Source organism: Natator depressus, chromosome 3, assembly GCF_965152275.1.
Source record: "Natator depressus isolate rNatDep1 chromosome 3, rNatDep2.hap1, whole genome shotgun sequence".
Lineage (NCBI taxonomy): Eukaryota > Metazoa > Chordata > Testudines > Cheloniidae > Natator > Natator depressus.
In genome coordinates, this window is record NC_134236.1 from 84,542,101 (window position 1) to 84,565,204 (window position 23,104).

At 44.5% G+C, this 23,104-nt stretch overlaps 1 protein-coding gene across 1 annotated transcript in view; it reads right to left on the reverse strand.

Moving 5' to 3' along the window:
- The window catches only part of AK9 (adenylate kinase 9), a 228,501-nt gene that overhangs the window by 76,967 nt on the left and 128,430 nt on the right, over positions 1-23,104 (reverse strand). Inside the window, exons 26-27 of the mRNA XM_074948221.1 lie at positions 17,874-17,998; positions 4,797-5,016 (exon numbers count right to left, since the gene is read on the reverse strand). Coding sequence (XP_074804322.1) covers positions 4,797-5,016; positions 17,874-17,998 — 345 coding nt within the window. The remainder of the gene's footprint in view (positions 1-4,796; positions 5,017-17,873; positions 17,999-23,104) is intronic.

Here is a 23,104-nt window from a genome sequence, read left to right on the forward strand (position 1 = left end):
GTGGCAAGTACTTTAACAATTGTGGTGGGGGGGGGCGGGTTGGGGGTGGGGCGGGGGGGTGGGGGAGGAACAGCTGATATTATTAAAGGGGCCTCGCCCCTCTCATTCCCTGCCATTGTGAGCAGGGAGAGACGGGGAGACACCGGAAGGAGGAGGGGGGAGAGGGAAGCAGATTAACCGCTCCTCCCTGCTGGGCTGCAGGCGGGGGGGGGGAGCCAAATGGGTGGACTGGGAGGGGGGGAATAACAGGAATCGGGGTCCAGTAATAGGGGCAAGCCTGTGGGATAAGCAGTCCGAGGGGGGGGGTGTAGACCCATGCACGTTTGTCCAAAGAGTCTCGTTTGGTCGGCTGTTGTGTCCAGTCCGAAAGGCAAAGTTCAAAGCAAACAGCTGGATCTGAAGGCAGATGGCAGGTTGCCAGCAGGGACGAACGGCGGGGGGGCCGTGGCAGTTGTAGTAATGTTGGGGGGGGTGGGAGCACCGATGGGTCGGGGGGCGGCTCCTTGCCACACCCCCTGTGCCGCCACAAACGCAATTAAAACACAGTCAAACTCCCCCCCACGAGAGTATAATTCAAAAAATTACTCAGTCTTATGGCCCCCTTCACGATGATTTGTAGTTTCCTGGATGATTTCTTCTCCAACTGTGTTGGCTGTGTTCCAAGGCTTCCGGCAGGCTGAGAATGTGATAAAGATAAGGCTGGAATTTCCAAACAAACAGCGAAACGGCTGGGTCTGGGGGCTTCCACTCCCCCCTCCGGATAGCAAAATCGGCAATCTTCCCCCCCCTCCTCCGGGGGTTTCAGCTGAGACAAATAGCTGCGCCCGAAAGCAGGCAAGGGGGGGGGGCGGGTGCTGGCTGCAAGCTGGAGGCCAACCAGCACTCAAAAAAAAGCAGGAAAAAGCAACAGAAATCAAACCAAAACCAAAAAAGCATCTGGCCCGTTTGGGGGGGGAAAACTAAGGCAAGGTCCAAAAGTAAGAAAAATCCAGGCCAGGGGCCTTTAGGAAAGAAAAGAAAGCAGATAGCTGAGGAGCAAGCTAGGGACAGTCCCGTCTCCCAGCAGGGAAGGCTCCAGAACAATCAGGAACCTTCTGGAGACAATTAAGACAGACAGGCTGATTAGAACACCTGCAGCCAATCAAGAAGCTGCTAGAATCAATTAAGGCAGGCTAATCAGGGCACCTGTGTTTAAAAAGGAGCTCACTTCAGTTTGTGGTGCGTGTGTGAGGAGCTGAGAGTGAGAACGCAGACTGTTGCAGGACTGACGAGTACAAGCATTATCAGACACAAGGAGGAAGGTCCTATGATGAGGATAAAGAAGGTGTTGGGAGGAGGCCATGGGGAAGTAGCCCAGGGAGTTGTAGCTGTTGCATAGCTGTTCCAGGAGGCACTCTAGACAGTTGCATTCCACAGGGCCCTGGGCTGGAACCTGGAGTAGAGGGCGGGCCCGGATTCCCCCGAAACCTCCTAACTCCTGGTCAGACACAGGAGGAGTCGACCTGGACTGTGGGTTCAGGAAAAACAGCCAAGCTGAGGGCTGCTGTGAAGCTCCAAGGTGAACAAATCTGCCAATAAGCGCAAGACCCACCAAGGTAGAGGAGGAACTTTGTCACAATATGCATTTACTCATATGTAGTAAGTAAGCATTTTTTTTTCTGCTGAGCTGTTGTCTAAGACCCCCATCTCCTGAAATATTCCTCTGCACCCTAATGAGATAAATTCAGAAAGCAGGAGCTAATGTAATGTTCTTTAATCTACCTGGATTTCGGTAAGGCATTTGATACAGTTCCATGTGGGAAATTATTAGTTTAACTAGAGAAGATGGGGATTAATACAAGAATTGAAAGATGGGTAAGGAACTAGTTGAAGTGAAGAATACAATGAGTCATGCTGAAAGGTGAATTGTCAGGCTGGAGGGAGGTTACTAGTGGAGTTCCTCAGGGATCAGTCTTGCAACCAATCTTATTTAACATTTTCATTAATAACCTTGGCACAAAAAGTAAGTGTGTGCTAATAAAATTTATGGATGACACAAAGTTGGGAGGTATTTCCAATACAGAGGAGGACTGGAATATTATACAAGAAGATTTGGATGACCCTGAAAACTCTAGTGTGACAGAGTGCAGGGGGTGAACAAGTGATCCTGCAATTTTATCACTCGGATGTTCATTAGTTCCCCTTGAGAAAGCTGATGGGGTTGGGGTAATTAGAGGATCAGGCTGGACAGATGGATAGGATAAGGAGCCAAATAGCTTATCAACCCAAGGCTGATAAAGAGACAGGAGGGAAGTGCCAAGGGAAGAAGAGGGGACTAGGGCTGAGTTAGCCCAGTTACATGGATGCCTCAAGGGAGAGAGACCTCCATTTCCCTTGGGTTCTGGGGGGAGGGCAAAAAAGCACAGGTGGTGTTGTAAACAGACTGTTACACGGGGATTGTTGTAGAAATGGTGGAGGGAACTTAAAATAAAAGGGTGTAGTGAAGGCACAACTATTGGAGTCCATGCAGTTTCTGCAGGGAAGAAGACGTTAGAGAAGCCACGCCCCGCTACATGCAGTATTAGAAATCTCATGAAATTTAAGAGCGCAAAGTGCACAGTCACGCACTTAGGGAGTAACAAAAAGAATTTTGCCAGCAGCTGGGGACATATCAGTTGGAAGAGACAGAAGAGATGAAACACCTGGGTGTATTGATTGATCACAGGGTGACTATGAGCCACCAGTGTAATGGAGCCATGAAAAAGGCTAATGCAATTGTAGGATGCATCAGGCAAGCTATTTCCAGCAGAGATAAAGAAGTGTTATTACAACTATACAAGGCACTGGTGAGACCTCATCTGGAATACCGTGTGCAGTTCTGGTTTTCCATGTTTAAGAAAGATGAATGCAAATTGGAACAGGTGCAGAGAAGGGTTACTAGGATGATCAGAGGAATGGAGAACCTATCTTACGAAAGGAGACTTATGGAGCTTGGGTTGTTTAGCCTAACCAAACAAAGGCTGTGGGGGGAGATATGATTGCTCTCTAAAAATATATCAGAGGAATAAATATCAGGGACAGGAGTTATTTAAGTCAAGGGCCTATGTTAGCACAAGAATAAATGGATATACACTGGCCATCAACAAGTTTAGGCTTGAAACTGGACAAAAGTTTCTAGCCATCAAAGTCGTGAAGTTCTGGAACAGCCAAAGGTTATGGGTCTATTACAGGAGTGGATGTGTGCTGTTCTGTGGCCTGCGATGTGGAGGAGGTCAGACTAGATGATGACAATGGTCCCTTCTCTCCTCAAAGTCTATGTACATCTATAATTTATCGACCCAAAAAAGTAATATAAGTTCTATGTGCTAGTGTGAATCATGATGCACTAAATAGGTCAAGGTTCTCAAACTGTTTAACATTTAGCCCTTCTTTTATCAAAGGTTATAAACTAAGAAGGGAAGGAGTCTGGACAGTAATAGGGCATGGATGGCCGTTCTGCTTATTTGTGGTGATTAGAGCCAAAGTGGAGTCTCCATCTGTGACACATGGGAAAGGCATGCATTTGTGCGTGCATTCAAGCTGAAATGATCACACTGACATTATCACATACACTCACTGGCAGACGAGAATCAAAAAGTCAAAAGACAGAATACAATAACATGATTTGATGTTTTTTAAAATTTCATGATTTTGGGTGCCAATCTCATGATTTTTGACCTCTTGAGGTTGGCAATACTGCATCTCCAAACCTCAAAGATGAGATTTTTAGAGCAGAGTTCTAACTTTTGACAACTGCTGGAGCAGAACTTTTACTTCTAGCAGATGAGGATCTCCAGGGCAAAGGAAAACCCCAGCCATGCCCCTTTCCCCTGGATAGACCCCTGTACTAAGGCCTGAGAGGGGGATGGTATAAGCATCACTCTGACCACTTCAGAATTGTTTTACTTGTCTCCTGGTGCTCCTTGTAGGACTATGAAGTTCTGCTTCATCACCCAATGCAGAGATCTGCCTAGATGGTCTAATCTAACTGTGAATGATTCCCCTTCATTCTCAAATGCCCTTTTGTGGGTGGGCACCCTAACAGGGGTTACCATCCCTCTTCCCCTCTCAGGTCCCTAAGAACCCCACAACGGGTTGTCTTGCCCCAATAATACCCTTCCTAGGGGCCAGTTTATTACAAAAACATACTGCAAATAATCCATAATAGAAGTCCAAAAACACAGTCCACCTGCCACTCCCAGTGCATAGTTGTTAAAATCCCATGACACACAGTCCGTCAACATAGTACATACCATACTCTGGAGTTTTCCACCATACCTGGGTTCTTCTTCGGTCCTCTTTTTTGCTCCCCCCCCCCCCGTCCTTCTGCCAGGACAGCCACTTCACCCCTTCCAGCTGTAGTATATCCCTGTTCTTCGCAGTGGAGCCCCCACTGGGGATCTTCCTACCACCGCCAACTCTCTGCTGGGACTTCATCCTTACCTGGGGAGCATCCCCTCCTCTCCCCCAGCCCTCTGGCTCCAGTTCTTCAGCATGGAGATAAGCTCCTCCACTGCTCCCCTTCCTTCAGCCCTCTCTGACCCTCAGCTCTGGCTCTCCAATTTGAGGTTAGCTGGAAAACCCCTCTGATGTTCAGCCTTCCTTCAAGGACCTCTATCCTTTCTGATTCTCCATGATCCTTTATAGCACCAGGTGCTGCCCCGCTGTATTAACTGGCCACCTGAGGTGGCACAGGAGAGCTAGACCTCCTTCATTACAAGGAGCCTCACTGTAACACTAATCTAAAATCTGTTTGTTACTGAAAGAATAAAATCTACCTTTATTTTTTCTTTCATGTCTTTCAGCTTCTTCTTATTTTCCATTTTTTTATTTTGTCTATCCCTCCATTTTTCCAAACGTGGAGGAAGAAGACGATCAGAAATGTCACTTTCTTCCACTTGGATAAAAACTGCAACATCGGGGCAGAGTCCTCGTTCTGATAAGTACTGGGCCTCCTCAAATGTACGAGGGAAACCATCCAGTATAAATCCTGTGGATCTGATTGGAAACAAAGATAAAAATGATGTACTTCTAAAGTAATATTTTACTACACAGAAAATTCAGTGAGTGAATGGCAAAAAGAAAAAACATGTTATTAAAAGGATTTTTTTAATAGTAATTTAAAAAAGTCATTATTTTTCTCTCAATTTCTTGCAGTTCCCTCTTGGGGCTGGTCTATATGGTGCAGCAATGTGCACCAGAGGGGAGTGAATTCAAATGTGCAATGAGTTGCACACTAATCTTGCTGGCACACACTAAAAAGTTCCCTAGTGAGTAGACAAGCCCTTAGAAATCTAGAAGCAATTTTTCACTTTTTATTTTATTGTATTTTATTCTGCTTAGCAAACATCGTCTTTCACTCTGTATTTTGAATGGCGCAGAAATCAAATGCCCATTTTGTTTAAGAGTAATTTCAGCTTAGATGGCATTGTGTCTAAAAGAGCTTTGTGTGCCTGCATCTTCAATTTTGCTAGTCTGGCTCTGAAAATAGTGTTTGTTAGCCACTGCTGTAGAATCGTAAGCGGGGGCACAAATCATTGTTTTGGTATGATCTGTCATGTGAAGTTTGTTAGCTGATGATTTCCTTTCAGGGAATGACCTCTTCCACAGTCCATGACATGGACTACACCTCTCTGCATGAGCTAAACCTCTCTCCCCACAAATACTGGAGTCAGTTCAGACTTGTCTATGGAACTCCAGGTCCTGGTCATACCCCTTACATCTTCATACTAGATAAGTGCTTCCAAAGCTGAATTTTCCAAAGCTGTGTTTCTGCACTTCTTATTATTAGATTGAATATAAGAGTAATGTTTCATATACATGGGCTTTATATAGACAAAGCACTTCCCCTAAGTGACACAGATGGCAGGAAAGGTCAGATTCAGAAAGGAAACTTGATCTTTTGCCCAATCAGAAATTTGGACAAAGGAAGGAAGGAAGCAAGGAAAGATAAATAGGACAGTAGGACTTCCCTCAAATTAGTATTATTAACATTTAAAAAACCCTCATTTGGAGTCTGTCCCGTTGAAGGATGATTTTACAGAGGAAAGAAGTCAAGCCTATAGTGCTTTTTCGAAAAAAGGTTGATGGATGACAAGGCTTTACAGACTTCCTTTGTGGAAGCTAGCATCCTTTCTGCCTAGGATACCTCTGTGGAAAGTATTGAGTGGGCTCTGATGTTTTCTAAAATTACTTTATCTATGCACAAATATGCTTCTGTGCCCAGCGTGTTTGGAGGGGGGCAGCACAGAACACCACATCAGCCAAGGATTTCCCAATGCTGGCGGAAACCTCAGCTTCACATTTAAGGCAGACATAAGACCCCTTTGTGTTGACAGAGTGGTGGAAAGGGACTACAGAATGGGCCAAAACACTGACCCAGTGTTTTTCTGAATTGATAGATTCTCCTACAGTATCTTTTAACAGTTTGTCTTACATTAGGCATGTGTCATGATTTCTCTATATGAGGCTTTAGGCAAAATGAAAAAAGAATTATTTTCCCCTGAGGAATGGGAGAAATACATAACACTGATTATGAATGATTCTGGAGCATGGCGAACAATCTTGTCCTTGTGGATGATGGAGCAAATGATAGCATCACAGAAATGTAGGGCTGGAAGGGACCTCAAGAGATTATTTCATGTCACACAAGAATGGAGATTTCAGAGACTTTTCTTGCCAACGTGACTGCAATCAGGAGACATGTTTATGGAAAGAAAATGTAAGGAATTAGATACCATCAGTTTGAACAGATGGGTCACAAGACTTTGCAGCACTGTAGGCAGATCCTAAATAGGGATCTGGTTGGTTTGGATACACGTACTGCTTTAAGAAACCTAGATATTATCGGGTGATCTTTCAGAGTTTTTAATGAGCCTACATTTATGTCACTATTTAATGTCAAGATATGAGGAAGTTACTTACCTTGTGCAGTAACGATGCTCCTTCGAGATGTGTGTCCCTAAGGCTGCTCCACTTTAGGAGTCTGTGTGCCCCTGCACTTCTAATCAGAGATTTTTGGTAGCAGTGTCCTGTTGAGCCCGCGCATGTGCGCTCCCTCCCTCGTGGTCTGCCTCAAGGCTATTTAGCACTGCACAGGCGAACCCCCCTCATTTCCTTCCCTACCACAGAGCCCTGTAGAGAACTCCGAAGTAGAGGGGAGGAGGGCGGGTTGTGGAGCACCCATAAGGACACACATCTCGAAGAACCATCGTTACTGCACAAGGTGAGTAACTTCCTCTTCTTCTTCGAGTAGTGTCCCTATGGATGCTCCACTTTAGGTGACTCCGGAGCAGCACTCACCACTGGAGGCTGGGACTTCGGAGCGGAGTCTTTTACTACAGAGAGTACTGTGGAGTCAAAGATGGTGTCAGCGGCCAAATCTTCAGTGATCACATAATGTTCTGCGAAAGTATGGACAGAGGCCCCAGTCATTGCTCTATAGATTGGGGAGATAGGGGTATCCCTATGGAATGTGATTGAGGTAGGAACTGATCTCATGGAGTGCATATGGACGGAAGCAAGTTGCGCTCTTGCTAAGTGATTAATGCAACTAGAGAGCCATTTGGATAGTCTTTGAGGAGATATCACAGAGTTTTAGAATCTTTCTGTGGACGAAAGGAAGAGAGTTTAGGGGATTTCCTGAAGTCCTTAGTCCTGTCCAAGTAGAATGCTAATGTCCTTCTAATATCTAGCATATGCACAATTGTCTCCCAGTTGTCACAATGTGGTTTTGGGAAAAAACAGGGAAATGGATCTCTTGATTCCTATGGAAAGTGCAGAAAAAGTAGGGAGAAACTTCTGATATGGCCTTAGAGTTGTTTTTTTTTTTATTATTATTTTTTAAAGACAAAGGCCGTGAACGATGGGTGTGCCATCAGGGCCGCTATTTCTCCTATGTGCCTAGCTGAGGTGATGGCAATTAGAAATGCTGTTGTCATGGACAGGTGTAAGAGAACAAGTTGCCCTGGACTTGGAGGGAGGTCTAGTCCAAGCCCTGAGAACTAGATTAAAGTCCCAGGCTGGAGCGGGTGGTGTCACATGGGTGAAGAGAGTCCCAATGCCCTTAAAGAGTCTACGCATTAGTGGTTGAGCAAATGCCAAGTGGGAAGCCATTTTCACCATGAGATGTACCTTAAGGGAGCTGAGTGAGAGTTTAAAATGTAGTGCAAAATCAGAGGGAGGAAAGATGAGGTTGGGTCTGTCCGTTTGGAATGGTACAAACTTGGAGTCGTTTCCATTTTGTAGATAGGTATGTGGAGTGCTCAACTTGTGGTTGTATTGCAACATGTGTTTCAGCTTATCAGAGCATTCTGCTTCTAAACCTTGGAACAAAGAAAGATCCAAGCCTGGAGGCAGAGGACCCATGGATTGGGGTGAAGGCTCAGCCCATTGTTTAGAGAGAGCGGGTGAGGAATGGGCTGACATCAGAGGAACAGGAGGGCATATTGCCATCTGCATCAGGTAAGGGAGCCAGACTTGTCATAGTCAAGAGGGGCAATCACAATAACTCTTGCTTTGTTTCACTGAATTTTCAACAGAATCTTGGATACAGGAGGAAACTGGGAAAAGAGATACAAGTGGGCCCTGTCCGCTGAGAAGATGAGGGCAACTGCCAGTGAATGTTTCCCCAAAAGGTGGCTATATCTTGAAGCACCTGTGAATTCAGTATACACTCACTGTCGTGAGAAAATTCCAACTGAGACTGTTGGTTATCCCTGTTCTGTATCCCTCGTAGACAGACAGCTGAGATGAGCACATTGTGATGGGTGCATCAATTCCAAAGTTTGAATGCTGTCTTGCAGAGGGAGGGAGATCTGGCAGCTCCTTGTCAATTTATACAAAACATACAGGTCACATTAAGTACATCATAACCTTTGTGTGTTGTTTTTGATGAAAGGCAGAGTTTGTGCACAGGCACTCCTGACAGCCCCTAACCCCAAAAGAGTGATATGAAAGGTCATTTATGTGGAAAGCCATTTATCCTGAACCTTGTTGTTGTGTAGGTGAGCTCCTCAGCATATTAGGGAGACATGTGTCCCAGGGTGGTGAATGTGGGTAGTGAGAGGCGCGCTCTCGCTTGTACTGCATCAGGTTGGTGCTGATAAAGTCAAGTCACTGTACCGGGGTTAGTATGCCACTACAATGAAGTGAACCTTGGAGATTACCCTGTGTGGAGCAGTCTGTACCTATAATGATCCTGCCCCAAAGGTAAGCAGTAGGAAATCTCCTATACGATGGTTGTATTGAGATATGGAAGTAGGCACCCTGTAAGTTCAGGGCTAGAAATCAATCTCTTTGCTCTAGAGCTGGTCCTAACTGCTGTGAAGTAAGGTAAGGTGACTTCTGAGTGGCGTGACAGGTGTATAGATGGCAGCTGATCTAGGCCAGCTCAGGCCCCCGACCAGCTCATCAAAGTGCTTCTTCTGTTCCACAGTGTAGATTCCTAAGGAGTGTAGTGCGGTCCGAGAATCCTTCAGGATGTGGAAAGAAAATCTGTCTTCTCTGCAAAGAGTTTGGCCCTTCAAATTGGAAGTCTGTAGCTCTCTGGGCAATCTAGAGAGGTGTAGCGAACAAAAAAAAAAACCCACATCCCACCTCAGTACCACTGTCATGGAGACTGGGCGGGCAGCTATAACAGCTACATCCAGTGGTGTCTCCAGGACTGGTCTGGCTATTAACTGACCTTCTCTAAGAATGGTCTGAATCTGTTCTTTTTGTGTTTCCAGTAATATTTCAGAAACATCCTGGGTTTCCCAAGATTAACAAAATTGTTTTGGCCATGACAGTTTGGTAATTTATGACTCTAAACAGTAATGTTGTTGATGAATACGCCATTTTTCAAAGCCTGATCATATGGAGTTGACTTAGCATTATGTTGCTTGCTTCATGCATTAACCACATCCACTATGATGGAGTTGGGTTGCAGATGTTGAAAACAAAGTCTGCCTCTTTGGGTAGAGATGTAGGGTTGTTTTTGTTTACACTCTGTTGCTGGTTGGTGCGAAGAAGGCTGGCTTTGCCAGATGATTTTGTTAGGATCTAGAATCAGCTCATTAATTGGGAGGACAGTTCTAGATGAGACGGTAGTGTGCAGAATTTCCACCAACTTGTGATGTGTATCTGCCATCTCCTGTAAGGGAATTTGCAGCTTGTCTGCCACCCTCTTGGTAAGATCCAGAAAGTTCTTAAATCTTCACCTAGTGATGAGGGGTGGGCAGCACAGCCTCATCTGGGAGAGATGAGGAGAAGTGTGCTGAAGAGGTAACTTCCTCTTCAGGTGTGGGTTTTTTGTTTTTTGTTCCCCCCCCCTTCCCTCTTCTTTCCTGTTCTGAAAAAGCTTTCTCCTGTCCTGGCTCAGGTGCTCTCCTGCCCTGGCTCAGGTGCCAGGCTGTAGCAAACCATCTGGTGGACTCTCCCTGGGAGACACCGGAGACAGTCACGCCATGTGTGTGTATATACCCGAAGAGTTACAATATGTCCTTGGGAGGGAGAGGCAGGAAGGCAGGCACGGGCGGTTGGTGTGATGGAATTGGGAATGACCCTTGTAGTATGGTGCTGGGCCACCTTGAGGGGCCAGGGAATGATATTCTCCTGGCCAGTGTCAGATTCTTCAGTGAGTAAGGGTGCTGCTGACTGAGGTATTGGCAGTACACAGCCCAGTGCTAAGAGCGATTCTGGGTGTCGGGATGTGCTCGATACCGGGGTCCTGGTACTAAGTACTGGGTATTGTGGTTCTTCCCCAATCATCAGGTCTCCAGGGCACCAGAGCTCATGCAGTACCATCGGTTCATTTGGTACCACAGAGGAGGGTCCGTGGTACATTGTCAGTACCGATAGTTGGGCAGATCACTCCCTAAATGAGAGTTTTGCCCAGTACAAAAAGTTTGTTGGTGCCACTTTTTTAGAGACGGTTTGGTAATTGTCTCTCCCTGGGTACTGAGGCCACAGGTCTACAGAGTATCAGAGTACCTGTTTTACCATGGGTTCATCCGGAACCCCAGAGGAGTGTCTATAGTCGGTATCAATGGTTGGGAAGGTGCAGAACACTTCCTAGATGGGAGTTTTGTTGCATCTGGTACCAAAGGGTTTCTCTATGCTGCTCTTTTAGAGATGGTAGGGTAACTGTCCCCTCTCCTTAGGGGATGGTACCGTTGCCTCAGAGCATGAGGGTGGCAGCTTCTGGTGTCTCCGTGCTGAAGCAGAGCTGACAGCAGGGCTTCTCTGTGTCACTCTTTTAGAGATGGTATGGTAACTGTGTCCTCTCCGTGCAGTAGTTGCCCAGAGTAGAACTCAGAGCAGCACAGAACTTACAGAAGCCCCTTGTCGGTGCCCAGAGCAGAGCTCAGAGCAGGGCAGAGCTCACAGCAGGAAGCCCCTTCTCAGGTTTCAGCTTCCTGAGCTTCCCTGCCAAACGGGTGCGGCAGCTGAGCTCACAGCAGGAGGTTCCACACTGGGGAACACCCCTCTGACTGGCCAGTTGCTCAGAGGAGCCTTTCCAGGGGGAGTCTGTTGGTGGCTTCTTCTTTTTCTCTCTCCTCCTCTTCACCACTCGACCCCTTTTGAAGTGAAGGCTCTGGGGATGATCTGGGGTCAACACCCACCAGAGTCCCCTGCAGACTGAAGTGTTTTCTCTATACGGAGGAATTTTTACTTCAGCTCCCAGCTCCTGTGAGGCTGCAGTTTTAGGTGTGGCAGGTAAAGCACTTCTGTGAGGGTCTCCCAGGCACAGTGAGTGTCTGGCCATTACAGGAACAGACTCCTGGTAGGAGAGGCACCGCTTGGAGCAGAAAGAGCCAGGCAAGCCCCTGGCAGGGGGTGTCATCCTCTAGCAGGGAGGAATATGCAGAAGAACATCATCTTTACTTTTTTTTTTTAAACTGAAAAAGAAATAATTATGAGTCTACTAGATGCCTGGGGAGGGGGAGAATGCCCCCAGACAGGGAAGGAAAGTGAAGTTCTTTTCCTTTTTCTCTTTTCTCTTTAGACCAAAGGAATAAAATAAAATTAAATTAAAATAAAATAAAACACTAGCCTGAGTACTTTTAGGGAGAACAAAGGTAACAAAACAAACACTACTTATGCTAATGACACAGATAAGAAAGGGACAGCTGCTCAGAGGCCAAAGGCATACAGAAGTGAGGGGGGTTCCCGTGCAGTGCTAAATAGCCTCGAGATGCACAGGCTCAATGGGACACTGCTACCAAAAATCTCCGATTAGAGGTGCAGGGGCACACAGACACCTAAAGTGGAGCACTCATAGGGACACTACTCGAAGAAGAACACATGTGATGGTGAGAAGTTTTAGGTCCAGAACAGTGCAATGGTTCTCAGGGTACCCAGGATTGTGAGTCACCTTTTTACCCCCTGCCACCAGTGAGAGGGAGTCTTGCTTGTGTTTACTTGGGTGTCAGCTCTCTGATACCACCAGCCTGTTAGCCCTTCAAGCATTCTCCTCTGGGCAACACTAGCCTTTATTTTGCCTTGCAGGTTAACAATAGATGCAGTCCAGTCCCCAAGTCCTTTTGAAGCATTCCCTTATAATGTCCAGCTCCTTTTCCACTGAATACTCACAGTGATATCAGATCTGCTGTCCCCAAAGTAACAGTAAGTACTCCAGCTTGTATGATCACAGCACTGAGATATATGTATAGTGAAAACAAGGATATGTTTATTACCGAAGATTCAAGCAACAGTGAGTAAAGATATTGGAAACAAAAGGTTACATAAAAAAAATCATAATACACTTTCTAGAGACTAAACTTAACCTATAGGTTAACCTGTCTAAAGAAGTCTATTTCATCCCCAAACTCCTCTGCACCATTTTCAATCAAGATTGGCCGAGAGCCTGTTTTCATGAATGTAAACACACTGCTTGTTTACTTCCTAAGTGTGGTAAGATGAGGCCCTGTATAAGACACGAGGCCTGAACTAAAAGTAATGGTCAAGACTTTGCTAATATAAAAAGCAAAGTTAAACTGTGAGCCAGAGGCAGGTCCTGCTCATAGAAGTTGGCAAGAAGAAGGCTGCTAAAAGCACGTATACACATATAAGCACTAATAAGATGAATGTGTGCCAGGATGGCACCAGAACATCCCGGTATGAACACATTCCACAGAGATAACAAGGAATAGGCAGACCATCCTAAAGACAGGGTCAGAAGGACAATATGAGGGATAGACTTGTTTGTTCGAACCAACCTGTATCAGGGGAGAGGCAGCACCCTAATGCGTATAGTGGTGGTACCTCAATACGTCAGGAGTGATGTGTAACCTGTTTGTACCCGTGTATAAGAATACATTCCTGAATGGATGTCTTTGTCTGGCCTAGGGGGCAGCGGAGAGTCCCGCCACTGACTGAGCCAGTCCATTGTCAGGGAGCACATATTCGTAGTATGTCCTGTAGAGTCTGCGGGAAACTATTACTGAGCTTCATTTGACAATAAACCTGGCCGGGTGCCTTCGTACCTTATCAGAGTCTGTGGTCATTGGAGGTTCTCTTGGGTCTGCTGTGTCAGTGATCTGCAGAGCTGGGGAAGCACACAGAGGGAACACATGCACGCAGCCAACTGTTATCAACATTGAACAGAGCAGAACACCACACCGGTAGCATCTGACGACACTAAGTACAGGATTAGGGTGTGTCTTCTTTGCCTTCTACTTATGCTCCCCAAAGTTTTGTCTCTGAAACAGACCTATGGCTTGTTTCCTTCCCTGTTAATGTCACATTTCTCCGTTGATGTCGTATGTAAATAGTTATCCATTGAGTTAGCTTACAGTACTTAAGACCTCATGACATTCTTTGGTGGACCAGAATGTATGCACCAGAATCAGGACATTCCTGTAACCCTCTGTCAGTTGGCATTAAGGGGATCTTGGTTCACCAACAGCTGAAATATTTTGTTTCCTAGGGCTGATCTTTCTATTTTGACACTAGTAGGAAAATTTTATTCAAACCCATGTGTAAACTGAGAAGCCAGTTTTGCTTGATACAAAAACCTTTTTTTTTTTTTTTTTTTTTTAAAACAGAGCATCCCATCTTGTTTAGGGCTTGCCTCTCAACTGCCAAGCTCAGTAGTCTGGGCAGACATGAAAGAATGGTGCCGGCCACGGAACAGGAGATTTTGTCTTCCAAAAAGCGGGAGTGGAGACCTCTGTGACAACTCCACTAGGTCTGAGAACCACAACCCTTTGTGGCCAATCTGGGAGGAGAAGAATGATAGATGCTTCCTTGCTTTTTATCTCTGAATAACAGTTCCCATTAGCAGAATAATGGGAAAGAGGAATGGGGACTTGCCATTTATGATCCAGAGTGTCTGTTTCCTTTGATCTTCGGCTGTTTTCCCTGGTGAAGAAGTGTCTTGCCTTTGCATTTTCATTGGATGTAACTAGATTCAACTGGGGCTGACCGAGATCCGTTGATATCAACTGGAAAATTTCTTAGTTCAGGAATAATTCTGAGTTGTCTATCTCCTGATGGCTGAGTCAAACAGCTTTTGTGTTCCGTGTCACCTTTATGTGGCTTGCCCTGATGGAGGCTAGATGACCATGTGCCTAAAAAGGACTTGCATTGCTTTGGCATTCACAAGATAACTTCTTGTGCCTCTTAATGACTTAAGTATGCCATGGTCATCATGTTGTATGACAGATCCAGGATGGACTGTTTCCTCAGCAAGGCCTCATTTGATTATAGCAAACTTTAAGTCAAGAAAAATGTTGGACTTAAAGCCTGATAGCATACCTTCAAAAATACTATGTCAAATTTATCGCTGGTGTAACTCAAATGAGGCCTCTCTTTTAACTTACTTTTGCTGCTTGATAAATTTAACTAAGGTTGTACCTGATTAAAATGTAGTTCTAGTCTTGGAACTTCCAAGATAATGAACCAGATAGTGAGATACTTAAAGAGTCATAATATCCTTGAAGTTTTGCTGCTACCCAGAGAAGGGTGAAAACTGCACTGGCTCCATACTTGGCACAGTACATTCCCCAACACAATGGTAAAGCTACACTGGTCAGTGTGTTGAGTGGGAAAAGCCAAGGCTGTGTCCAGTTCATATATCAATCTGCCCTTCTCTGTCCAACTGTATGAGGGGGTGGCAATGTACTGGTTCTGTGGAGCCTGTTCCCATCCAGCTCTGCTACCCAACATACAGATAGCTAGTTCAAGGATGTAAGGAGGAACCTAGTGTTCCTTATTCCTCTGGGCTAGCCAAGCTACAGTTTGGCCCCCAAAGAAGTAGAAGGCCACACAGAACTGGGCCCGTAAACTGCATATAATTTAGCCTGTCAAACTGTTGGATAATGTTAAAGCAAAAAATTGTGGAGTACTGGACAAGTTGAGAAAGTGGAATATGTTCTTGTTTTACTGGAGTTTAAAAAAAAGTTTTCAAAATGCCATTATTTTTTCTTCATTTGATTGTGAACAATCTAAGAACATTTTCCTCCTCACTGTAATCTTTTAATATACTAAGAAAAATCTTGTTAGCATTTGTAAACTGTAAAAGTTACAGGTATGTATAGTACAGACCCGTTTATGCGCGGATGTCGGGAGTCAAGCTGTCACGACCGCGTGTTAACGGACCGCGGGTTAAGAGGGCCACGCTGAAAAAAGCGTCTATGATTCACTTTGAAAAAAGTCGTTATTTTCTGCTCTTTCTGGCTTGCATTTTTTTTCTCTCTTATGAAGTCTGTCATTTGCCGCAGATGAATGATTTTGATATTTTCCACATTTTGCTCCTCCATAAATCTTACAACAGTTTCTACAGCACTAAGGTCTTCTCTGGGCAAAATTTTGACCTTTTCAATGACATCCTCGCCATCACTTTCACAGTCCGACGTAGCCTTGCAGCCTGTTAATATTTCTTCCTCGGACAGAAATTCTGAAGCCGGGCAATCTTCATCCATCTCCAGCCACTCGGCGACGTATCCAAACTAAAATCCTTTATTATTTGAAAGAGAAGTTTACCTTTATCCTCTATTGTCTGCATGCTTGTTTGTAGGATGTCTACTTCCGAAAATCCTTCAAAGTCTGGCTCTGAATCAGTGCCACTGCTGGAGTTTTCCGAGCCTGAGCCATCTTTGACAGAAAAGGCATCGCCGAGAGCCTTCATCCAGTAGTTTTCAATGGACTTTTGTTTTACTCCATCCCAAACTTTTTTAACTAAATAAATAATTTCCTTCATGTTTAACTGTTTCAGGAATTTGGAAATGCCTGAAGACGTGCATGACATGATCGCCGAAATCAGCTGCAGTCGATAATTGTTTTTAAAATTCTGAATAATGACCTGGTCTAAAGGTTGAATTTTTGATGTTGTGTTGAATGGTAGGTATAGCACTAGTATTTTCCATCGCTCAATACCAGTGATTCAGCTGGAGGATGGGCTGGACAATTGTCAAGCAGCAAAAGTGCTTTGGCTTCGAGTTTCTTTGACCGCAGATGCTTACGAACAGCTGGAACAAAGCTGTTGTGGAACCAGTCGTCAAAAATGTGTCTCGTCGTCCAAGCATTTTTGCTGTTAGCATATATTACTGGCAGTTTGGCTCTATTGAGGTGATTAAAGGTGATTGAGGTGGTTAAAGGTGATTAAACCCCTTGCTGGCTTGGAATGATTCATCCCCCGTTAAATTTCCAAACTTGGCGCTTGGGCTTGAAGAATTGGCCCACTTAGTGGCATTCCTTTCAGCCTTTCCTGAGCAAACCACTTGCGCATGGCTTTATCTATTGTGGGTTTTGCTGAATAGCGCACTTTTTTGCTTAAGCCCCGCGGCAGAAATGATATTTTGTACAAAGCCATTCAGTTTAGATTCATTTTTTAGCCATCCTCGGAGAGTAGATTCGGCAATCCCAATATCTTTTGAAACTTTGGCCTGGGTTTCTTCACTATTTACTGGATCTATTGCAGCTAGCTTTTCTTCTACAGTGTAGGAACACTGATGCTTGCCCTCTGCCATTATATTAGGCCTACGGTTAAAATTTTCTAATGTAGTATATATATTACTATATAACTACTATATATTGTATATCTCTCTAGTGTGACAATGACTAAGCGTGCGTGATACGTCTTTACCAATATTGGTAAAGACTGTACAACATGTTTCCACTCCGCACTTCCTGTCGATTTCTATGTTAGTGAGCAAATCTGTAGCGCTACATAGCAAGTTCCTGTACTGCATGTTAACGAGTCTCACGTGTTAAATAGGTAGCACTGGGAGGCATGGCTCTACCGTGCATTCAGCAGATTTGCGCGTAAACGGGTCTGTACTGTATTTGGTTAAAATTAAAATTTAACTTTTAACACATGATGCTGCAACTTCTTGCACATATGTGGACTGGTGGCCTGCACAGATGCAGCAGCATACCTACATGTAAGCAATTGTGGGATGGGAGCTCAAGTCTGAAAACTTTCTCTGAGATAAATCTTTTCCTTCTGTGTCCAATACTTTATGAAATATGTTATCTAATCATTCTTTCTTGAACAGGATTGTTTATGAAATCTCATTTAAATACTGTTTATCACTTCCCTTCCTTTTGTCCACTTTAGCCTTCATTTGGGCAGTTTAAAATTAGCACTAAATTTAGAACTATATTCTCACTAAATCCTACTTATCGTTTTTGAAAGACTGAGATATTTTGGGGTGGTTTGATACTTTATTTCGTAACTACTAAAGTGAATATACTTTATTCTTAGATGTATAGGCGTATGCTGGTATTGCAAGATACTATATATCCAATGGATTATATATTGCATGTTATTCATTACTTATCTACAATTTGTGGACTTAGTATTGCAAAAATTGAGTTTATTAAAAGAAATTATACAAAAAGATAAATAATTTGATGTAAATAATAGTTACCGGATTGGCTCTTTTGTCCACCACTCAGGAACAATTTTATCAAGCACTTCTGGTGTCAATGCCTCATTCTCTACTATGTTCGCTTTGATTATTTCTTCCTCATCAGTTAACACCACTTCCTTCATCTAAAGAGACCCAAAAGACCATGAAAAAATTAATATCTATACATTGCTTGACAATGACATTTCTCTTTAACTGACCCAGAAGGTTAGATAATGCATTTCAGGTACAACTTTTATTCAGTTAAGTTCAGCAGCAATAAAGTAATCTAGTTGATTACATTTTGTTGTATGTTATTTCACATACAATTTTAAAAACAGAGTTGGTCAAACATTTCTGAATTTTGATTTTTCAACAAAAAAGAAACTAAATTTAAAACAGGATTATTTGGGTGAAAACTGGCATGAAAAATGCATGCTGTTTTTGATCGCCTATACAGATAGTCAACATTTTTGGAAGCATTGACAAAAACAAATGATAAATTTTTCATGAAATTTTTTCTAATTTTTTGCCAGCCCTAATTAAAAACCAAAGTTTAGTTAATTTATGGAAAATGGGAGGGGTATGAAGGCAGTGCACTAGATGCTTTGCCCAACCAAGTTTTGCTCCATGGGGGACCCGAGAAGCAGAGGCAAAGATGGCCCCAATTACTCTTTACTTCCCCCAATTTACAGCAACTTCAGAGTTACTGTAAACTGTGCTCCATTCCACAGTCCCCAAGGATCCATTCCAGCCATGGGGGATCACCAGAGCATAACTAGCTCTGATCTAGCTATGCCCCCTTTGCCAAGACAGTTCAGAGGTGGTATAGAGCAGTGATTCTCAGACTTATCTGATTGCACCTCCTTATTTGATTGCTCCACTTTAGGTGTCTTGATGCCCTGTGTTTGTAATAGGATATTTGTGGTAGCAGTGCCTGATTGGGTCGCCTGTGCACCATAGCCGTCTCTCGCTGCTCTGAGTGGTTACATAGCGGTGTGCAGCCAACCGTCCCCCTTTACTTTCTCTACCTCAGATAATTGGCCTGAAACTCCGAACTAGAGGGGAGGAGGGAGGGTAGTGGAGCACCCACAGGGACAACCATCTCGAAGAACCTCAGTTACTGCACAAGGTGAGTAACCGTCTCTTCTTCTCAGAGAAGTGTCCCTGTGGGTGCTCCACTTTAGCTGTCTTGACACCCTGTGCTTGTAATCAGAGATTTGTGGTGGAAGTGCCCAGTTGGGCCACGCATGTGCCATAGCCATCTTGTGCCACTCCGAGCGGTTACATAGTGGTGTGCAGCCAACTGTCCCCGTTCCATCTCTCTCTCAGAGAATCAGCCTGCAGCTCTGAAGTAGAGGGGAGGTGGGAGGGTAGTGGAGCACCCACAGGGACACACATCTCGAAGAAGCTCAGTTACTGCACAAGGTGAGTAACCTTCTCTTTTTCTTCGCAGAGTGTACCTGTGGGAGCTTCACTTTAGATGACTGTTGAGCAGTGCCCCTCAGAGGAGTTGATCTATTGACAGTGGTTAAAACCGTAAGTCCAAAGTGAGGATCTGATGCTGATTATTCTCTAAAGCATAGTGTTTAGTGAAAGTATGGACTGATGCCCAGGTAGCTGCTCTTCAAATGTCAGTGATAGGCCACATATGCTGCCAGTGCTCTGGTGGAGTGTGTAAGAACTCCTGGCGGATGTTGTAGATTGTTGTTATGGTAGCACAAATGGATACATCCTGATTATCCATTTGGATAGTCTCTGTTTTGAGATGGTTTGAACATCGAACTTTCTGTTATGGAAACAAATAGTCTAGGTGATTTTCTAAATGTTTTTGTTCTTTCAATGTAGAAAGCTAATGCTCTGAGAACATCCAATGTGTGGAGTGAGGCCTCCCTCCCATCCGCATGTGGCTTAGGAAAAAATACAGGGAAGTAAATGGGTTGGTTCAAATGAAAGGGGGACGCAACTTTAGGTATGAACTTAGGATGCGATCATAGAATTACTTTATCTTTAAAGAATGTTGTATAAGGTAGGTGAGCCATTAAGGCACCCAATTCTCCCATCCATCTGGCAGATGTGATGGCAATAAGGAAAGCCACCTTCATGGATAAGTGAAACAAAGAGCAAAGAGTTCAAATGGCTTTCCCATGAGTCCGTGTAGAACAAGGTTGAGGTCCCACATGGGTGTAGGGTTTCTTATTGTGGAATAAATGTTTTCAATGCCTTTAAGGAAGTGTTTAATCATCGGGTGAGCAAATATAGTGACCCCGTCCACTTTGTCATTGAAGGAGGTAATGGCACCCAAGTGTACTCTTATGGAGCATGTGGATAGCCTCAATTTTTTAAGTCTTAGTATATAGTCCAGGATTCTTGGTTGGGGGGACAACTGTGGCAAGAACTGTTTATCTTGGCACCAGGTGGAGAATCATTTCCACTTGTGGATATATGTCTTTCTTGTACTTAGTCTCCAACTGCTCAGTAATACATCTTTTACTTCCTCAGAACAGGCCTTCTTGACCCCAGTCAGCCATGGAGTAACCAGGCCTTGAGGTTGACTACTGTGAGGTTGGGGTGACAGACGCATCCTGCATCTTGTGATAGAAGGTGAGGTACTAAGGGAAGGGTTCGAGGCGCTTTCACTGCCATCTGATGCAAGTATGGGAACCACGTTTGTCTGAGCCATCTGGGCGCAATGAGAGACACTGGATTTGTCCTGCTTGATCTTGTAAATGACTCTGCTTAGGAGTGGGGTCAGAGAAAATGGGGCTTCCCATTTTATGAGGATTGCATCACTTAGGGAGTGATGTCCTAATCCCACTCTGGAGCAATATTGTGAGCATTTGGCATTCTGAGCTGTTGCAAATAGATCTATGGTGGGGAACCCCCATAGTTTGAATATGGACTTGAGAATTCAGGGATCCATCTCCCACTTGTGGGTTTCTGAGATCCGCTGTTGTATTTTGACATCCTGGCAGATAGGATGCTGATATCTCTATGTTGTTGGTGATGCACCAGTTCCAAAGGCATATTGCCTTTGTACATAGGGGGGTGGACAAGATGACCTCCTGAGGTCCCTTCCAACCCTGATATTCTATGATTCTATGAATAGGGAGTATGATCGTCCTCCCCCTTTATGGTTTATATAAAACATGCCTGCTATATTGTCTATGAGGATCTTGATGGTATTGTTCTTGACTAGAGGGAGAAAGCGGTTGCACGCATTTTGGACTGCCCTTAGCTCCAGTAAGTTTATGTGAAGGTTCGACTCTGCTGGGGACCAGGGGCCTTGTACCGTATTGTTGAGTAGATGTTCCCCCCCCGGCAACCTATTAAGGAAGCATCTGTTATGATTGTCATGGTTGGAGTTCTTTTATGGAAAGGGACTCCTGAGCAGATGTTATTTGGTTGTGTCCACCATGTTAACGAGTCTTTTACTCTGCATGGCATTGTCAGGTGTCTGTTGAGAGAGTATCTGTGCAGTATATACACTGTTCGAAGCCAGGCCTGCAAGCATCTCATGTGGAGTTTGGCATGCTTGACAACAAAAGTTGTTGCTGACATGTGCCCCAAGAGTTGTAAACATGTTCTGGAGGATGTTTGTGCGGTGTCCCTCACCGTTGAAATTAGATTGACTAGGGTGAGGAAGTGTTGTTGGGGTAGCGTTGCTGTTAAGGCAGTTGAGACAGGCTCCTACGAATTCCAACTTTTGGACAGGAACCATTGTGGACTTTTGCATGTTTATGTGGAACCCTAGGTTCGTGAAAAGGGTTGTCGTGCTCTGCGTGGCATTTATCACTTCTTGCCCTGTTGGTGCCCATAGGAGGCAGTTGTCCAAGTATGGAAATATCATTACTCCATGTTTGCATAGGTGAGCTGCAATGACAGCAAGAACCTTGGAAAAAAACTGCTGGGGCAGAGGACAGGCCAAAGGGTAGTACTCTGTATTGGAAATGCTGTTTCCCTAGCATGAATCTTCTGTGTCATGGGTAGATGGTAATATGAAAATAAGCGTTCTGAAGGTCGAGGGCCAAGAGCCAATCTCCCTTCTCTAATGCCGGAATTATTGTGGTTAGTCACCATTTTGAAACATTGTGTTCTCACAAATTTGTTGAGTTTTCGTAAATTCAGGATGGGAGGATGTGTCCCCACCATCTAGTCTATTTCTGAATTATAAAGTAATATGAATAACCTCTCACCCTTTGTTGTGAGGGTACAGGTTCCACGGCAGCTAATTGTACCAGGTGGTTTATTTCCTGTTGTAACAGGTGCTCGTGAGGGGGTCCCTGAAAAGGGCCGGGGAAGGGGGATAGGTAGGTGGGATAGAAATAAAGGGGATGGAGTAGCCCTTTTGGATAATCTCTAAAACTCATTTGTCTGTTGTGATGGTGTTCCAAACTGGGTAGTATGGTGACAGACGGTCTCCAAATGGACAGGGGACCGTTTTTGGTTCCGGAGTCAGAGCGCGTGGAGGTCTCGTCCCCTCGACCACACCTTCAAAATGATTGTCTAGAGGTAGATTATTGAGACATCGAAGGCTGATCTTGGTTCCGCTGACATCTGTTCTGTTTTCGTTTCCGCCATTGGTCGTATTGTCTTTGGGGCTGAGAGTATGGCGTAGACCGGAATCTCTTATTGTAAAACAGGCTCTGTTTGTTTTTATTTGCAGGTATGTAAATGCCAAGGGTCTTTAAGTTCATCCTTGAGTCTTTTAGGGTGTGTAATGAGACATTGGTTTTGTCTGCAAATAGTTTCTGCCCCTCAAAGGGTAAGTCCCCGATTATTGCCTGGACCTCCCTTGAGAATCCAGAGAGGTGGAGCCATGATGCACGATGCATGACCACAGATGTCATGAGGGATCGTGCTGCCATGTCTGCAGAGTCCAGGGTGGCCTGGAGAGCTGTCCTGGTGATCAGAGACCCTTCAGAAATGTTTTCCTTGTACTGTTCTTTTTTGTCATCTGATAATTTTTCAATAAAAGTTGACATTTTGGATAACAGATTGTGTATATTTTGCTAGTGGGGCCACATAGTTGGCTATGTGGAACTGAAGTGTAGCTGAGGAATAAGCTTTCCACGTGAAAAGGTCTAGCCTTTTCCAATCCTTATCACATGGGGTTGTTTGGGACTGGTGTTGTTTCCTTCTTTGGGTGACCACCTCCACTACTAAGGAATTTGGTGTGGGGTGTGTAAATAGGAACTCAGCCCCTTTTGCTGACATGTAATATGTTTTGTTGGACCTTTTACACGAGGGTG